Source organism: Lynx rufus, unplaced genomic scaffold (genome assembly GCF_022079265.1).
Source record: "Lynx rufus isolate CCGP_SWC_20201006 ecotype Redwood Valley unplaced genomic scaffold, mLynRuf1.p SCAF_2, whole genome shotgun sequence".
Lineage (NCBI taxonomy): Eukaryota > Metazoa > Chordata > Mammalia > Carnivora > Felidae > Lynx > Lynx rufus.
In genome coordinates, this window is record NW_025814834.1 from 26,996,307 (window position 1) to 27,013,025 (window position 16,719).

At 37.7% G+C, this 16,719-nt stretch overlaps 1 protein-coding gene across 22 annotated transcripts in view; it reads right to left on the bottom strand.

Moving 5' to 3' along the window:
- Positions 1-14,941, bottom strand: part of MAP2 (microtubule associated protein 2) — a 73,677-nt gene extending 58,736 nt beyond the window's left edge. For all 22 annotated transcript variants that reach the window (XM_047084397.1, XM_047084389.1, XM_047084386.1 and 19 more), the window contains exon 1: positions 14,680-14,941. In XM_047084397.1, the coding sequence (XP_046940353.1) occupies positions 14,680-14,941 (262 nt within the window). The remainder of the gene's footprint in view (positions 1-14,679) is intronic.
- Positions 14,942-16,719: the final 1,778 nt, after the last annotated feature.

The following is a 16,719-nucleotide window of genomic DNA, read 5'->3' on the forward strand; positions in this document are numbered from 1 at the left end:
GGAGACACAGAATCTGAAGCAGGCTCCAGGCTCTGAGCTGTCAGCACAGAGACCGACATGGGGCTCGAAGTCACAAACCGTGAGATCATGACCTGAGCCAAAGTCAGACGCTCAACCGACTGAGCACCCAGGTACCCCTATGTTCCTATAGTTTCAAAACTTAGGAATGCTTCAGACAGAGGATATGATGGAAAAATGGAAAAGTATTCCAGGTTCCAAAAAAAGTCATTGGAGTAAACTTTCGAAATGTAAGTTGTCTATATACCAGGAATAGTTTTTACTAGTTACTTCTATAAACTTAGTTATTTCTTCTAGGAGAAAGTGTTTGTTATGATAAAATGGCAGAAATCACCTTTTGTTCACTGCTTCTATCTCATCCCCATCATAGTATAACTTACATGCTTTGTATGTAAGGCCTTCGGAGGCCTTGTGACCTAGAAGCATATGGAATTTAGGAACTGTGTGATAGGAAAATCACTTTGTTCACAACACATCGTAGGGTACAATCAGCACATAGAGAGACCAACATGGTTTTTATGTAATTATAGTTTGCTTAAGCCTCCAGTCCCACCATGTTTCTAAGAATGAATGTGCAAATAGCAGCATATACATCAACCTTATGTGCTTTCTTCTTATCAAGTCTCTCATGAACTATGAATGTTTTAAGTGATTCTCCATCTTCTATAACTGCCTGTTTTATTTTTGCCATTATAGCTATATAAAATATCATCCACAAATATTCTCTTTACACAAGCCCTAAAACCACTTGGCAGATTTCAAGTCACTAATAAGTGTATACGGTAATTCTTTATAAATTTCAAATTATAAATGAATATACATATACCAGAGAACCGTAATTCAATAATCTGTGGGCAAAGGTACAATAGAATTAATTACATTATGAAATTCTGAAAACTAAAATGCCATGAAAATAAAACAAAAAGAAAAATAAGAAGATAGAGTTTTGAGCTATCCCTCTATTATTCATTAATAATTTTTGTTAAATAAAAGCTCAGCCACAACACAAGATAAGTGTGGCACATTCTCTGGAAAAGTTCCAAACAAGTAAAATTAATAATAGTTAAAGACTTTTTTCTTTTTTTAATTTTTTTTAACGTTTATTTATTTTTGAGACAGAGAGGGACAGAGCATGAATGGGGGAGGGGCAGAGAGAGGGGGAGACACAGAACCGGAAGTAGGCTCCAGGCTCTAAGCCATCAGCCCAGAGCCCGACTCGGGGCTGGAACTCACGGTCCGTGAGATCGTGACCTGAGCTGAAGTCGGACACTTAACCAACTGAGCCACCCAGGCGCCCCTAAAGACTTTTTTCTAGGACCTCTAAGTAACAAAATCAAGAGACTTTGCAAGATCCTTTAAGTAAGAAAATAAGTGTCAAGTCCAAAGTTATATTTGTAATTTGGTCACATTATGATAGGAAAGAGGAAAGACTTCAATAGAATTTTTAATTTCTTCATGACAAGAATTATTCTAGAATAAAGATGACTACTTTTGTATTCTGGATTGATTAATGCATCCCATAGAAAATGTTATTAAATGGGGGCGCCTGGGTGGCTTGGTCGGTTAAGCGTCCGACTTCGGCTCAGGTCATGATCTCACGGTCGGTGGGTTCGAGCCCCACGTCGGGCTCTGTGCTGACCGCTCAGAGCCTAGAGCCTGTTTCAGATTCTGTGTCTCCCTCTCTCTGTGACCCTCCCCCGTTCATGCTCTGTCTCTCTCTGTCTCAAAAATAAATAAACGTTAAAAAAAATTAAAAAAAAAATGTTATTAAATGAATTTCTCTCCATCCACAGATTCAAAAGTTTCATTATGTATAACAAACAAGAACAATAGTAACTTCAAAGTTTTCTTCAGAAATTTGCAAATAACATACACATTCTACTTTAGAAAATACCTCTTAGAGATCTGTTGAAATAAAATTTTACATTGATGATTTTGCTTCAGTGTTATTTACCATGTCAATCTCTATCTCTTCTCTGTGTATTGGTATCATTGTTACAAAGTATACTTCTAGAAATACTTGCAAATTGTGGGTGCCATCTATATCATGCTTCAATCAGCCAAAGACATTGAAGCTTTATATCAGAACGTAAACAACATCTAGAAAGCATAAAGCTGTAACTGATTATGGTAACAGTTCTGGTTGTTCTATTGTAGAAGCCCAGCAGAAAGAGAAAAATAGATTGATTTTGATGGAGTGGCAGAATTGAAAAAAAAAAAAAAAAGTAAGGACCAGATGTTATCTAGGTGGGTAGGCTGACATCAAGCAAGGGATTTGCATGGGGTTGAGGGGGGGATCCTGACCACATGAGGTAGCTTCAGATGCATACAGACAATCTGAAGAAAACGAAGAAATGGAGATTCAGGAACCAAAGCCAAAGGTGTTCAAGGTAAGTTTTATTTTCTTCATAATTTTGCTTAGGGCAGGCCCCAGGTAGGCAGATGCTACCGTAACTATAAGCTGTACTATGTTTAAAAACAGAGAGTTTCATTTGGCATGAAAACCACAATCCCATGGAAGGGATAGATGGGGTTACTTCATGCTAAGGTAAATCAGATTTCATAAACCTTCATTTCATTTCATGGCAGTAAAATCCAATTTACTATAAAAAACATGAAAAGGTATATTATTTTCTTCCTGAGATGTAAGAAAAATTTGTATATCTGGACTTGTAGCTTTTATTTTTTCAAAATTAAATTATAATTTTGTTATTTTGTACACGGTAGATCACAAACAAGTTGCCCAATTCCTGGTTCTAAGAAGAAGCCTGAAAATATTTCTGGTTCATTTCTATTTCCCTTGAAAGTTTACCAAGACTTTCTTCCCAACTTTTAGAGATATCCTCTACCCCTCAATAATGTTTTATTTGGGCTTATTTTGGGGTTTTGTTTTCCTGAAGAAAAGTTTGCTATAAAAGGAAAAACTTTCATGAAATCAGGGAACTTTGTTATTTCTGCTCTTTTTTTTTGTTTTTTGGCTAATTCTGACATGCAACATGAAATGCAGAGGCATGAATAACGTGGTCTGATAGGAAAAAGGTAATCAAAAGCTATAGGAAGAGAAGTATGGTCTTAATGCAACCATATGAATTAAAGCATCATACTTAAAATTTTATAGGACAAAATAAAAGAACCACCTCAATATTTTAATCAAACAGATTTTCCAAAATATTTTCTAAAAAGCATATGTGGTAATTTTCACTTCTCTACAGACCAGGTGAAGAAAAATACTTTGTATTTATATAGTTTTTTCATATCCAATTGCATCACAGAGCATAAGGCAGAGGTGAAACTCAGCATTATTTGGGGCACAGGAGACTCAAGCATTTCCAATTAGAATTGAAGAAATGCTCATCACTTTAAAAATTTACTTTAAAAAGTTAAACATAATTTGGGAAGTTTATAATTTTTCACACTAAAAAAAAAAAAAACCCAAAAAACAAATTCAATCTCATCTGGTGAATCCAGTCCTAAGATATTAAATTATCAGTGAGGGTAGCTTCAATTTACTCCACCTTAAACAATGAAATCCAACTAGAAAGGAAATCTGTGTCACCAAAACATCCAAGTTCTTGAGAGTATTTAAAAAAATTTATTTTAATGTTTATTTATTTTTGAGAGAGAGAAAGAGAGAGAGAAAGAGAGAGAGAGAGAGAAAGAGAGAGAGAGAGAGAAAGAGAGAGAGAGAGAGAACGTGAGTGGGGGAGAGGCAGAGAAACAGGGAAACACAGATTCTGAAGCGGGCTCCAGGCTCCGAGATGTCAGTACAGAGCCCTACGTGGGGCTCGAACCCATGAACCATGAGATCATAACATGAGTTGAAGTCAGATGCTTAACCGACTGAGCCACCCAGGCACCCCATCTTGAGCAGTATTTTTAATGCTTCATTCAGATCATGTGTTAAGTTCGGTGTGGTCCACAGGGCATTTCAAGCACTATAATTTTCATAGGCTGGATGGCAGATATGTCATGAGGACAGGGATCACAGGGATCATTATTACCCCAAATACATGAACTTCCCCTCCTAAAATGTGACTTTTTAGGAGAGTACAATCTGTATATGCTTCAAACTCAGTTCTTTGTTTTCTGATTGAAATCAAGACTTTTAAGAACTGGGTGAGAACTGATCTGGAGGAATATCTTCCATGCTTTGTCACCTAGGTCAAGCTTTTTTTTTTTTTTTTTTTTTTTTTTTTTGGGAAAAAAAGCAGTTTTCCCTAGGTTAGCATTTTTGTTCTGGTAAAACTTTGAGTAAAGCAGATTTATTCCAATCTTTCCAATGCTTTAGGCACAAATCTCTAGTTTCTAAGCTGATGAGGAAAAACAATAAACAATTTTTTAAGAAAGAAAATGTACATAGGCTTTAAGATAAAGGATAGCAACATGCAAAATGCAAAAAGTATCTAAAAATTTCATTTTTAAAACTGCTTATAAAAGCAATAGTAAATGATGATGATGATTTTCTCTTATGGAGAAGAAAAACAGTCTTATAAATACTAAAATACTTAATGATTAGAATCAGAAAACACAAATGGGAGCATCTTTCATTTTAATATACCAAAAAGGAAAAAAAATGGGTTACAAAAAACTCTTATCATTTTTTAAAATAATGAAACTAGAGAAGCATATCCAATTGAAATCAAACATTTTTCCTAAAGTTAACAAATAAATATCCCTGTTATTCAGTAGAGAAATGCTGTTTATTACCGAAGAACTTATCTTTGCAAATCATTTTACAGACTCAAAGATGAGGTAGAGAGAAAAAGGACATTGGTGATACTTTTATTCAGGCTGACCTTCAAAAATAAGATTCATCTCTCCAAGACAAAACTGGTATATTCCTTTAAAGAAGGATAATTAAATCTATGACTTAGAATATTCATTTGCTTTAAGATTCAGATTGTCCATTTGTCAGAAATGAAACTAATATGAGCTCCTGACCTAGAACAGTGAGGCGATCCTTACACATTACACCAGAGGATCAACAGGGATAAGAACTGTAAAGCTGTTTGCAGGATATTTCAGTGCCTTTCAAGTGGAGCCAACTGTTATATCGGGCTCAATTTTGCAGGAATGAGCATGAGAATTTATTCACTGTCCATGTGTTTCTTAGCTGCTATAGATGTCTCTTAGGTCATTTACCCTGAGTTTCCATACTCTTTCCAGTTCATTAATTTTTACAATCAAGAAAATATTTCTAATCAGGTGTCATACTGCTACCTTAATTAAGTCAAAGGTATATTTTCTTTACTCCAAACTTACACTCTCATTTTTAGACCATGCCATCTTCCGCTATATCCTTTCTTGACTTTCTTTTCACTACAGTATTTCTGAGTTCCTACTTAATTCCTTTCTGTTCCAGCCAACAGTTCGATAGTCCTCACTTTGATTCTAGCTTCCTCTCTCAGTTTCTCCTTTTGCTTCTTTATATCCAGCATTTCTCTCAATACAATCATTCTCTCAAGTGCGTTGCTCATACCGTGAAATGATTTTTGGAGCCCTGTTTTGCTTATGAGATTCCTGATCTCAAAACCTAGCATGGATATGAACTCTTTCTCTTCTTTATATCAATTCAAAAATATTTATTAGTACTTACTATAGGAAACAATCATTGCATCACGTACCGAAAGGGACGTGAAATGATGAATGAAGCACAGCTTCTACCTCGAAACACTAACAACCTAGGGCTGCATATTAAAACAGGTAAGAAGCCCAGTAACATGATCCATATGATGAGTGCTATTAGCAAGATACGAACATGTTACATGCAGGTGTTCAGAAGAAGAGATTCCTTGGAAAGAATAAAATCAACATCAGTTCTGGATCTTGGACCGTGGACTCTGAAAACCTCTCCTGTGGGATATGCACCTTTTCAAAACATTTTGCCATCACTGGTTCAATGCAGAACACGAATAAAACCACCGATTAGTTGGGCAAATGTAACTTGTTTTGCAAAAGAGAAGGTTGTTAGTTCACTTAGGGGAGTTGACCCTTCATGCTGGAGTCACTTATGGAAGAATCAGAGATGCTCATATCCCAACACTGTCTCGATCTGTCTTTCCAAATAAAAAATTTGGACAGAAAATCTTGAATCTAGCTTTCAGGCTGCTGAAGCTGAATCATACTATTAAAGATGATTTTTCTCTGAATCTTGATTCCTCTGTTATTAGTCATTTTGCCTAACGTCTTAAGGTTTGAACTTTCGAAATAAGTTGTACAAACAGACATTTTGTTCTCATTTCTGTGTTCTAATAACCACCTAGCATTTGCATATTTATTAAAAGTTGCAATGAGAGCCTAAGACATATGTCATCAGTTTGGCTGGGTTTTGAATTGTATTTTCTATGAGTGTTGCCGAATGGTGACTCATTCTGTGAGATGAGCCGCACCGTGAGCAGGCAGCAAGCGGCTCAGTGTCCTTTTCCCCTCAGGACTCACGATGCCAAGTCAGATCATGCTTTCACTATCAGATCTGCAAGGCAGCACCAGTTGTTCTGTTCATCTGCTCCTGAAATGAATTTCCAGACTCCCCTGACAGTCAAAGCACGTGCTTTATGTAATGTGCTAAGGAGCAGTGAAGTGTGAGGGAATGAGAGGAAAAGGCTTGGTACCCTGAAGCAGAAAGAGTCGCAAGGGGAGGAAGGACAGGAGGAGCGATGACCGATGACCGTGAGATACTCCCTGGTCTACTAACCGCTTAGCAACAGTAACATCAAAACCAGAGCCAGCCCTTGAGGTGGTATTTGGTAATAGGGACAGATATTTTTCTCAGGCACATACAAGCAATATAGTTAATTTATATATGTTACACTTAAAAAATACATTGTTGATCAATGATTAATATATTCTCAAGATATCAGAGGAATTTATTTGTTGCAAATTACTATTAAAGTTGTTCTCTTTTTTTTTGTGAGGAGAGAATTCTTTTTTTTTTTTTAATGTTTATTTATTTTTGAGAGAGAGAGAGAGAACACAAGTGGGGGAGGAGCAGAGAGAGAGGGAGACACAGAATGTGAAGCAGGCTCCACGCTCTGAGCTGTAGCACAGAGCCTGAAGCGGGGCTCGAACCCACAAACTGTGAGATAATGACCTGAGGCGAAGTTGGGTGTTTAACCAACTGAGCCACTCAGGCGCCCCCTGTGAGGACAGAATTCTTAGTAATAGAACAAGAGACAGTCAGTTGAGCATCTGACTCTTGATTTCAGCTTAGGTCATTATCTTATGGTCCATGAGTTCAAACCCTGCATCAGGCTTTGCACTAACAGCATGCAGCCTGCTTGGGATTCTTTATCTCTCCCTCTCTCTGCCCCTCCCCCATCAAAGTAAATAAATAAACTTAAAAAAAAAAAAAGAAATGGAACAAGAGACAGATAAAGGCTATGCATAAGGCTAATCAAAAAACAAAGGCTTACATTGTCCAAAAACAAATCCAGGAAGACTTGCTTCCATGACTGATTATTTTCATCTGCTCACTGCAAATGGATTTTATGGGGCATGTAGAATTCTTCCCTAAGTGGAGATTTTAAAAACCTCAAAAATACCTTAAAAAATATGATGACAAAACATGATAGCAAATTAGAGAGGAGGAAATGTGATAATGTCTTGGAAAATACAGGATCAGGGGAGAGGGTCAAGTAAGAAAACACAGTGATAATTAAATTATATTTACATTAAAAAAAAAAGCCAGACAGAATAATTTTACAAGTAGGTCTTAATTTTTCTTAGCTCAAATCTGTTGCAGTCATTAAGATTCAAATTCAACAAAATAATTTTTCAGTGTCAGTGCCCAAAGAGAATGATAAACAATATTTTTTTTTAGTGATTGGGATTGTGGTTCTGACATTTAGTATAAAACAAGATGTAAAGAAATGGGACTAATTTTCACCAAGTGCATGGGAGGCATTTTGTGGAAGAATATACATGGGAGTAAATGTGTATGCAAATTAATATTAGTTTTCAAATATCTTATTATATTGTGTTAGAGCCTTGCTCCTCACAACTGGAAATGTTTGTAGGCAATTAAAATTCCAAGGAACAAAATCATATTTTAATTTGTTACATCACTGGGTTTAATTAAAATAAGTCTAGAGAAATCATGTTTCCTTATATTTTGATTCAGAATTACTGACTTAAGACAATCTCATTCTACTTTAAGACTTCCGCTGAAGAGCAAAGAGAGATGTGAAGTCAATTTTTACAGGAAGAACCACCCCTAACTGCGCATTTAAGTAAACAACGTTATCTGGTGCCTGTCTTTTCCTCCACTTTGTGCAAACATTTTAAGCTCTAGCTATCAATATCTATATACAAGCTCATATCTATATACAAGCTCATATCTTACCAAGAGTAGGAGATACAGTTCATTGTTACAACGTCCATGTAAGCAAGCTCTCCATCAGGTTCAGACCCTTCTATTTACCAACAAGACAAGCCACATTTTATGATTGAAGTTAATGCCCAAATCTGCCTCAAATGGTATAGAGACCACATAAGGACAAAGCAAACATGACAAATACAAACCTTGTGGAATTGCCTTTCTTTTTTTTTTCAATCAATCCTGTCTTTCTTACTCTTTCCAGCCCCAGATGCCTAACCATTCAAAGGAAACCACGGACGAGATCCCCATTTTGTGTACTCATCTATCGGTGCCTCCAGGCCCAGACGCTTCGCAGTGAGGCCCTGGTGCTTTTCTGCAGATCCAGCCTTGAATGCTAAATAACTGTGCTCTGCACACTCCTCTCTCTGCGCAGCTCAGGGAAATGGCAGCTAGAGCAATGAGTGGTTGCCGTGGCAACAAGGAAAATCTGCAACCTCTTGTATTGTTAGGCCAGCGTGTTTACTTGCCTTGTGGGGTGGTGCAGATGGCTTTAGTCGTCTCACGAGAGACATGGTTCTGTACTTTTTTTGGCCCTGCGTACATTAATAAAATATCATATACAATATGCCATATTTTAAATGGGATGGTGACTCCTGCCAGTAAGTCTCAAATCTAGGAATGGAGGCAGGAAAAATGAGAGAGGTAAGAAAAAGGCAGGTTCACATTTCCTAAGATGAAAAAGGGAAAGAGAAGCTTAAAGGTATATTCAACTTTTTGCATGTGAATGATGACAAACTTTTCCTCCTTTATGTATTTTTAAGCCTCAGCTTCTAATTCCAGCAACAATAAACTTGCGTATCTCAGTCTGTTGATCACCTGGCTGTCTAAGCTTTGGGGAGGTTAAAGTGCAGGTCAAGGCTTTCAAAGGCACAGCTCCATTGGTAAGCTCTGAAAAAGCAATAGTGTGTCACCTGGAACAGCTTTTACAGATCTCACGGCTGCAGCAGGAAGGAGACCTGAATAGGATCCCCAGGATGTTGGGAAAACAAAGCAGCTCTGGAGAACTGGAATGGGGGTAACTGGAGAAATGTCCTTTAATCTTTAAATTTACTCCAAGAGATGGCTGATACCGACTTTTGATGATCACAAAGGCCTTTACCCCCTGACTGGTCTTTCTTACTTGTGTTGAAAGCATTGCACCTTAGGAGAGTCAAAATCATGAAAGCATGATTTTTTTTTTTTTACGTTTATTTATTTGTTTTGAGAGAGAGAGAATCCCAAGCGGGCTCTGCACTGCCAGAGCAAAGCCCCATGCAGGGCTCGAACTCACAAACGATGAGTTCATGACCTGAGCTAAAATCAAGAGTCGGATGCTTAACAGACTGAACTACCCAGGTGCTCCACAAAAGCATGATTTTAAATACTTCAATGTTGTGGCATCTATAAACTTCTGAGAATTGCCCCCTTTCTTGCTCCATTCATGCTAAAATCAAGACTAAAGTTAGGATTTTCTGTCATGCTGAAAGGTACAGGGATGTGGCCGTTCTGTAATAGAAGAAGGCTATAATTGGTAACAGCTGCAGCTGGCCGTGCTGCTCTGAATCTGGCAGAGTGGGGTGTGGGAAGCGCACAGGTCTATGCAGCTGGAGACCTGCAGTCTGGCTGTGGTCATGGGATCTCAGATGGGTGACTACACCAGTAAAGAGGAGGACTGAAAGGTGGTCTTACCTGTCTCTTCCAGTGATCTTGATATGAATGCTAATATGATAAGAGAGATAAGAAACTTAAAGATACGGCTCTTAGGGGCGCCTGAGTGGCTCAGTCAGTTAAGCATCTGACTTTTGGTTTCGGCTCAGGTCATGATCTCATGGTTTGTGGGTTCAAGCCCCACATTGGGCTCTGTATTGATGGTGTGGAGCCTGCCTGAGGTTCTCTCTCTCTCCCTCTCTCTCTCTGCCCCTCCCCTGCTCATACTCGCTTGCTTGCTCTCTCTCTCTCTCTCTCTCTCTCTCAATAAATAAATAAATAAATAAATAAATAAATAAATAAATAAACTTAACAAAAAAATTTTTTTTCTAAATAAAAAAAGATGCGGCTACTAATTTTCAGTCAGGATTGGAACTCTAGGGGTACCAAATGCAGTCCTCTTGCTTTCTTCAATAAAGATGAGACAGAAAAGAGAGGAAAGGTTTATTACAAGCCTTTTATGATTCATGCTTTGGAAGATGATTTAAAATGACTGTTTTAAAACAAACAAAAAGCAGAAAGAGACTCCTAAATAAAGAGAATTAACCGATAGTTGCCAGAAGGAATGGGGTGAGGGGGCAGGGCAAGATGAGCGTGGAGAGGAAGGTACAGGCTTCCAGTTATGGAATGAGTAGGTCATGGGGCTAAAAGGTACAGCATAGGGAATACAGTCAGTGGTACTGTAATAGTGTTGTATGGTGACAGATGGCAGCTATATTTGTGGGGAGTGTATCATAATGTGTAGAGAAGTTGAATCACTATGTTGTATACCTGAAACTAAAGTAACTTTATGTGTCAACTATATTTCAATAAAAAAATAAATTTAAAAAAATGATGGTTTTAGTTTCATTATAATAGCAGCTTTCCTAAATGACTAGATTCTCAATGGTTTCTCCTTTTGTGGGGTGGGGGGTGGGGGGGACTTTTATGTCATGGCTTCTAAAAAGGTTACTTTAGTGAATACAGGAATAATCCTTAAAGTAATTAAAAGTTATGATACAATAAGCAAGTAAATCTATCTACTTTTCTATGGATTAGCTTTCAATTGTAAGAAAAGAGCCAAGATCTAGAAGAATAATCTGTAAAAAAAATATATATAATTTAAAATATTATTGCCTTCTAGAATTCCCTTCTCCCCCTTTCCCAGCCTCAGCACATAAGATCAAAGATAAGCTGACTATGGGTTTGCACATCTAAAAATTAAGAGTTATTATGGCCCAGAAATGAAGGTGAACATTGAAAAGCATAGGTAAGAGAGAATGAGGTAAGATCTCTGGTTCAAGTAAGCCCACCTGATGACAAAAGGAAGGAAGAAAGTGATGCAGTGATGGTTTCATTTATTATGGGATCTTGTTTTTAGAGATGAATAAAAATAAACAACCTTGAGGAAAAATTTGTTTCTAAAAATTAAGAGAGGACTATAGCAAAGAAGGAAAGAAGAAAGATCTCTGGATTCAACCAGTAGTGGCTTGGACACCACAACATGTAGCTGAAGACCTGATGTTCCTAGGAAATGTGTCATGTTAAAAGTGCCCGGAGAAGTATCTTTTGTAAGGGAAAAAATGCAATATAGTGATAGATTACATGTAAATGATAAAAGAGGAGGCCAGAATATAGCTCCTCTGGTCCTCTTTAATCACCTTGAAATACAAGCCCAGCTCACATTAGTGATGCCTATTATCAATGGTTAGCATTTCTAAAGACTATCTTTGAGATTTAAGGACACTTCTTTTTATTGGGAATGATCTTTGTGAAACAGTTATATATAAACCATCAATAATAAAATGCATTATTTTATTAAGCAAAAGTTTGGAGAAAAATCTAACTGCACATTGAATTATCACTAGAACATCTTCTGTAGATATGAGACAATATCTCACATTTTTCCTTTCCCACAGCTTTCTACATATGGATATTTTATGGACTTAAAAATGGCCTGTTATTTCTGGAGGAAGTTTAACTTAAGAAACATCATAGTTTGGATTGCACACTTCACTCTGGTGACCCACAACCGGCTGTTTACAACTTTTTTTCACTATGAACACACATATAGAACTTTCAGAATCAGTTTCTCAAAGGCAGCACAAGATTCGTGTGATATATGTTGAGTTGAATTCAAAATTAACTCTGGATGGTCCTGAACCCATAAATTAAAAGAAACATCTGTTAATCTCTTTTTAATTTATATTATTTTCTCAAAGAAGCTGGCAAGGACATACTGACCTGGCAAAGAGATTTTTCTGATGCTCTTAAATATTTAATTAAGACCACTGAAAAAATGAAATAGTAAGTGATATTGGTTCTTCCTTGACCAAACACGCTACAGGGATTTTTTTCCTTAGTATATTTCAAGCCTCTATCATCATCAGTAAGATTCAGCTGGTGAGAGCCCAAGAGACAAAGCAAGACTTTCAAGAGTTTTCATTCACCATTAATTTAAGTAGGACTTTCTTTCTTCTTTTGCATTCATTCACTCACTCATTCAACACACATTTAGTGAGTCCTTGAAGTGTAATGTCAGGTGTTGCAAGATATGACGATGAGAAAAATGTTGGTCTATCACATGATCTCTTGCTTTCCCCACAACAATTTTGCTCCTCATGTCCTCGTCTCTTCATGCTTCAGTTTCTTCAAAATGTTCCTAGTTAGTGCTCCTGACACTCAGGTCCTGCCCTGTTCAAGTTGTATTATACTCAACTTTAGAAAAATATTCCTTGATCAAGAGTGCCCTATCGTCCATATTTACACCACTACTACCACCACCAATAATACTAATGGCAATTAATAGATACTATTTCTTGATTCATTGACTTTGTACACTTTACTATCTCATTTAATCCTCATTGTGGCCACGAAAGGCAAAAATAACATTTTTACTTCTCTTGTATCCACAATTCCTTACTAATGGGGCATATGTGTCTGTTGAGCACTGTGCAGCTGCTCAAATACTTAAATTAGATTGGACACTGCCACTCTCTTCTCCTGTTCCACATGACTTTCTGCAGGGTACTTGCTTCTTATCACAGCTGAAAACCTGACTTCATAAAGATAAATCTTGAAAAGGATTTTATATTTATATTTATATTTTATACTGTAATCGAATGTTGCAACTGTGGACTATCTTGAGGTCATGTAGTGCTTAACAGATGTTGAGTATCTCTGTGTTTCCTTTGAGCATTTAAAATATTCTGCCACACCCCTGAGTTTGCTGCGACTCATCAAGATGCTTCTGTACGCAATTTGGGAACTTTGGTCCCAAGTAATAATGATCTCTCTTCAACTTTGCCTTTCTATACGGCTCATTTGGCACACAATACATTGTGTTTTGCATTTGAATTGTGTGCACAGGCCTCATGTCTGCTACTGCATCCTCTGCTCTGTGAAGTTCAGAGACCACTCCTTGCAAGTGCCCTGGCACAGAAGCTAATATACCTTGCATATAGAAAATGCTCAACAGTAGTTTATCAAATGAGTGGATTAAAAAAATTACAGCATGTCCTTATGTAATTTCTCTTCAGTTATTTGAGAAGCCTTTAATATTACCCCCATTAATTTTAAGTATTTTTTTGAACAAAGCGTACAGTTGATAAGTGCTGCTGACTGACAGAATGCAGAAAATCGGTCTTTGAATAAGCAAGGGATGACTCTGAAGGAGGCATTACCTTTCTTATTACTTATAGTTTACCTACTCTTTTTGGAGTAGCATGCCAGCAAGTTATTGTGTACAAACACATTAAATTCTTATGACAGAAAAATCGGAAAGTAATGGTGAAGAATATAGTGAAAGCAAGTGTTTCTCTATGCTGTTAATGCTTTATAATGACTACGCCATCAAGGAAGCTATTATAAATGAGAGTAAAGAGGACTATTGGTAGAAATTGCACTTTGAAAGGAAGTACTTAGGAGTAAGCCAAATTAAGTTCTCTTTCAAGCATCTGTAATATTAGTTCTTAAAAAGCTCTCTGAGGAAGTATGAAATGGTTCCCATGTATGTGTTTCCTTCCCTTCCCTCCCCTCCCTTCCCTATTCTCTCTCTCTCTCTCTTTTTATTTTAAGATTTTATTTTTTTAAAGTAATATCTATACTCAACTTGGGCCTTGAACTCACAACCCCAAGATCAAGAATCGCACGTTCCACCAACTGAGCAAGCCAGGCGCCCCAATCTCTCTGTCTCTTTTTTAAAAGGCTGGGAGATAGGCTCTATACGGCTTTCTGACCTAAAATGTACATATACTTCTAATCAGTCAATCAGATTTAGGTCCAACAACATTCAAAGCATTTGTGAAGTTTTCTTTCAATGAGTTACAAAGGCTGAGAGTTAACCAGCAAAAGCACACACACACTGAGCCATCTGTCCATTAAAGTTAAAGTGGTAAAACTAAATAGGGAGATGAGATTAAGAATACAACTAATTTGGGGGAATGTTAGGCTCCTCCTCCAGATTTTTCTTTTTTCTTGGTGTCTATTTTCCCTGACGGACTGGAATTTTAGACCTTGTGCTGGTGAAAGAAGGTCATCATGGTAAATTAATTCAGTTTCAGACTAAACAGACTTCAAAGCACAAAGCCAGCACTGGTGACAGAGGAGCCCTTGGTTACCTGCTGTTTCTCTGTCAGCTGAGGTCAGCTCTCCATTGATGCCATTCTCTTTGGTATCTGAATAGGTGCTCTGTGACCCATGTTCTCCAAAGGCGCCCTCTTCATCCTCCCTGTATGGGAATCCATTGGCGCTTCTGACAAGTCCTTCCCCTGCCCCGCCTTGGTCCTTAATCTCAGGTGGATGTGAGTGTGCAGATGCTTCTGTTAGTTGAGCTGAGGTCCAGTGAGGCGCCTTTGCTTCATCTTTCCGATCATCTGCCATTCTTCTACACCTTGTGACCTCTTCTGGGATTGGAATAAAAACAATAGCGGCCATCACTGTGGGGAACTACGATCTAATATTACTAAGATAGGGCACACTTATAGCAAACTCAATAGTTAGCTATGGTCAAAAAACATGCTCAATAATCGACTGTTAATATCAAGAAAACAGCTGTTGTTAATACCTTCGTTTTTACAGATCTCTTCTGGCGTATCAGTTCTTTTAATACAGGATCACCATTAATTTACATATATATTTTTTACACTAGTATTTGGCATTTAAGGAGATATCTAACTTTCATTGATACATGATATTGACTATACAGTAGAGTCAAGGAATCCTTCAGGATAGGGAAAATTTGTAGTATGAGAAAATTGGGTAGAAGTATGTGAGAAAACAAATGGCTGAGGGGGAAATTATGAATTGGGGGAAACTACTCGAAGTACTCTTTTAAAAGCAATTCTTAGGGATGCCTGGGTGCCTCAGTTGGTTAAGCATCCAACTTTGGCTCAGGTCATGATCTCACGGTTTGTGAGTTGGAGCCCCAAGTCGGCCTCTGCACTGACAGCTCAGAGCCCGGAGCCTGTTTCAGATTTTGTGTCACCCTCTCTCTCTGCCCCTCCCCCCACTCATGTTCTGTCTCTCTCTCTCGAAAATAAACATTTTAAAAAATTTTAAAAAATATTTAAAAACACAATTCTCCCTGAACCCTAGAAAAGACAACGGCTAACACATTAGTCTTTTAAAAAAAATTTTTTTTTTAATTTTTTTTTTCAACGTTTATTTATTTTTGGGACAGAGAGAGACAGAGCATGAACGAGGGAGGGGCAGAGAGAGGGAGACACAGAATCGGAAACAGGCTCCAGGCTCTGAGCCATCAGCCCAGAGCCCGACGCGGGGCTCGAACTCACGGACCGCGAGATCGTGACCTGGCTGAAGTCGGACGCTTAACCGACTGCGCCACCCAGGCGCCCCTAAAAAATTTTTTTTAATGTTTATTTATTTTTGAGAGAGAGAGACAGAGAGAGAGCGAGAGAGAGAGCGAGCACAAGTTGGGGAGGGGAAGAGAGAGAGGGAGACACAGAATGTGAAGCCGGCTCCAGGCTCTGAGCTATCAGCATAGAGCCTGATGAGGGCTTGAACCCATGACAGTGAGATCATGACCTGAGCTGAAGTGAGATGCTTAACCAACTGAGCCACGCAGGTGCCCCCACATTAGCTTTTTCCATTTCAAAGGTGTTCAATTCAAACCAGAGATGGATATGTTTTCTTGGATACTGTATATTAAAAGAGAGTTTTGGCTTAGTTTCTCAGCAAATTTTCCTAAACCCTATCTATGGATTAAGAGTATATATAGATATATTAAGATTTTGTCTTAGTATATCTTACATAGAGAAAAGATAAAAAAATACTATATTAGACCTACATCCTACCTTATAATGTTATTTCACAACTAAGTCAAATCAGATCTGGAAAAGTTAAATTACTGACATGTATCAGTAACTGTGAATTGTAATAAAGTTTGAAAAAGTCATGGAGTAGGTGTTTTGTACACATTAAGTCAGTGACAGACATTGCATGGCCTTCACTTACACACTGATGTCACTAGGTTTAGACATGTAGTTGATAACAGATGATTCATTACTCACTTCTAGAAAGCTGTTGCCAGCAATGTAGTCTTATTCATGGCCTACTGTTCCCAGACTGAGGATAGAGACATAGGCCATGACTGTCTCTGATGGAAACTAAGAACACTTTCCCATTTTCTTTTTCTTTCC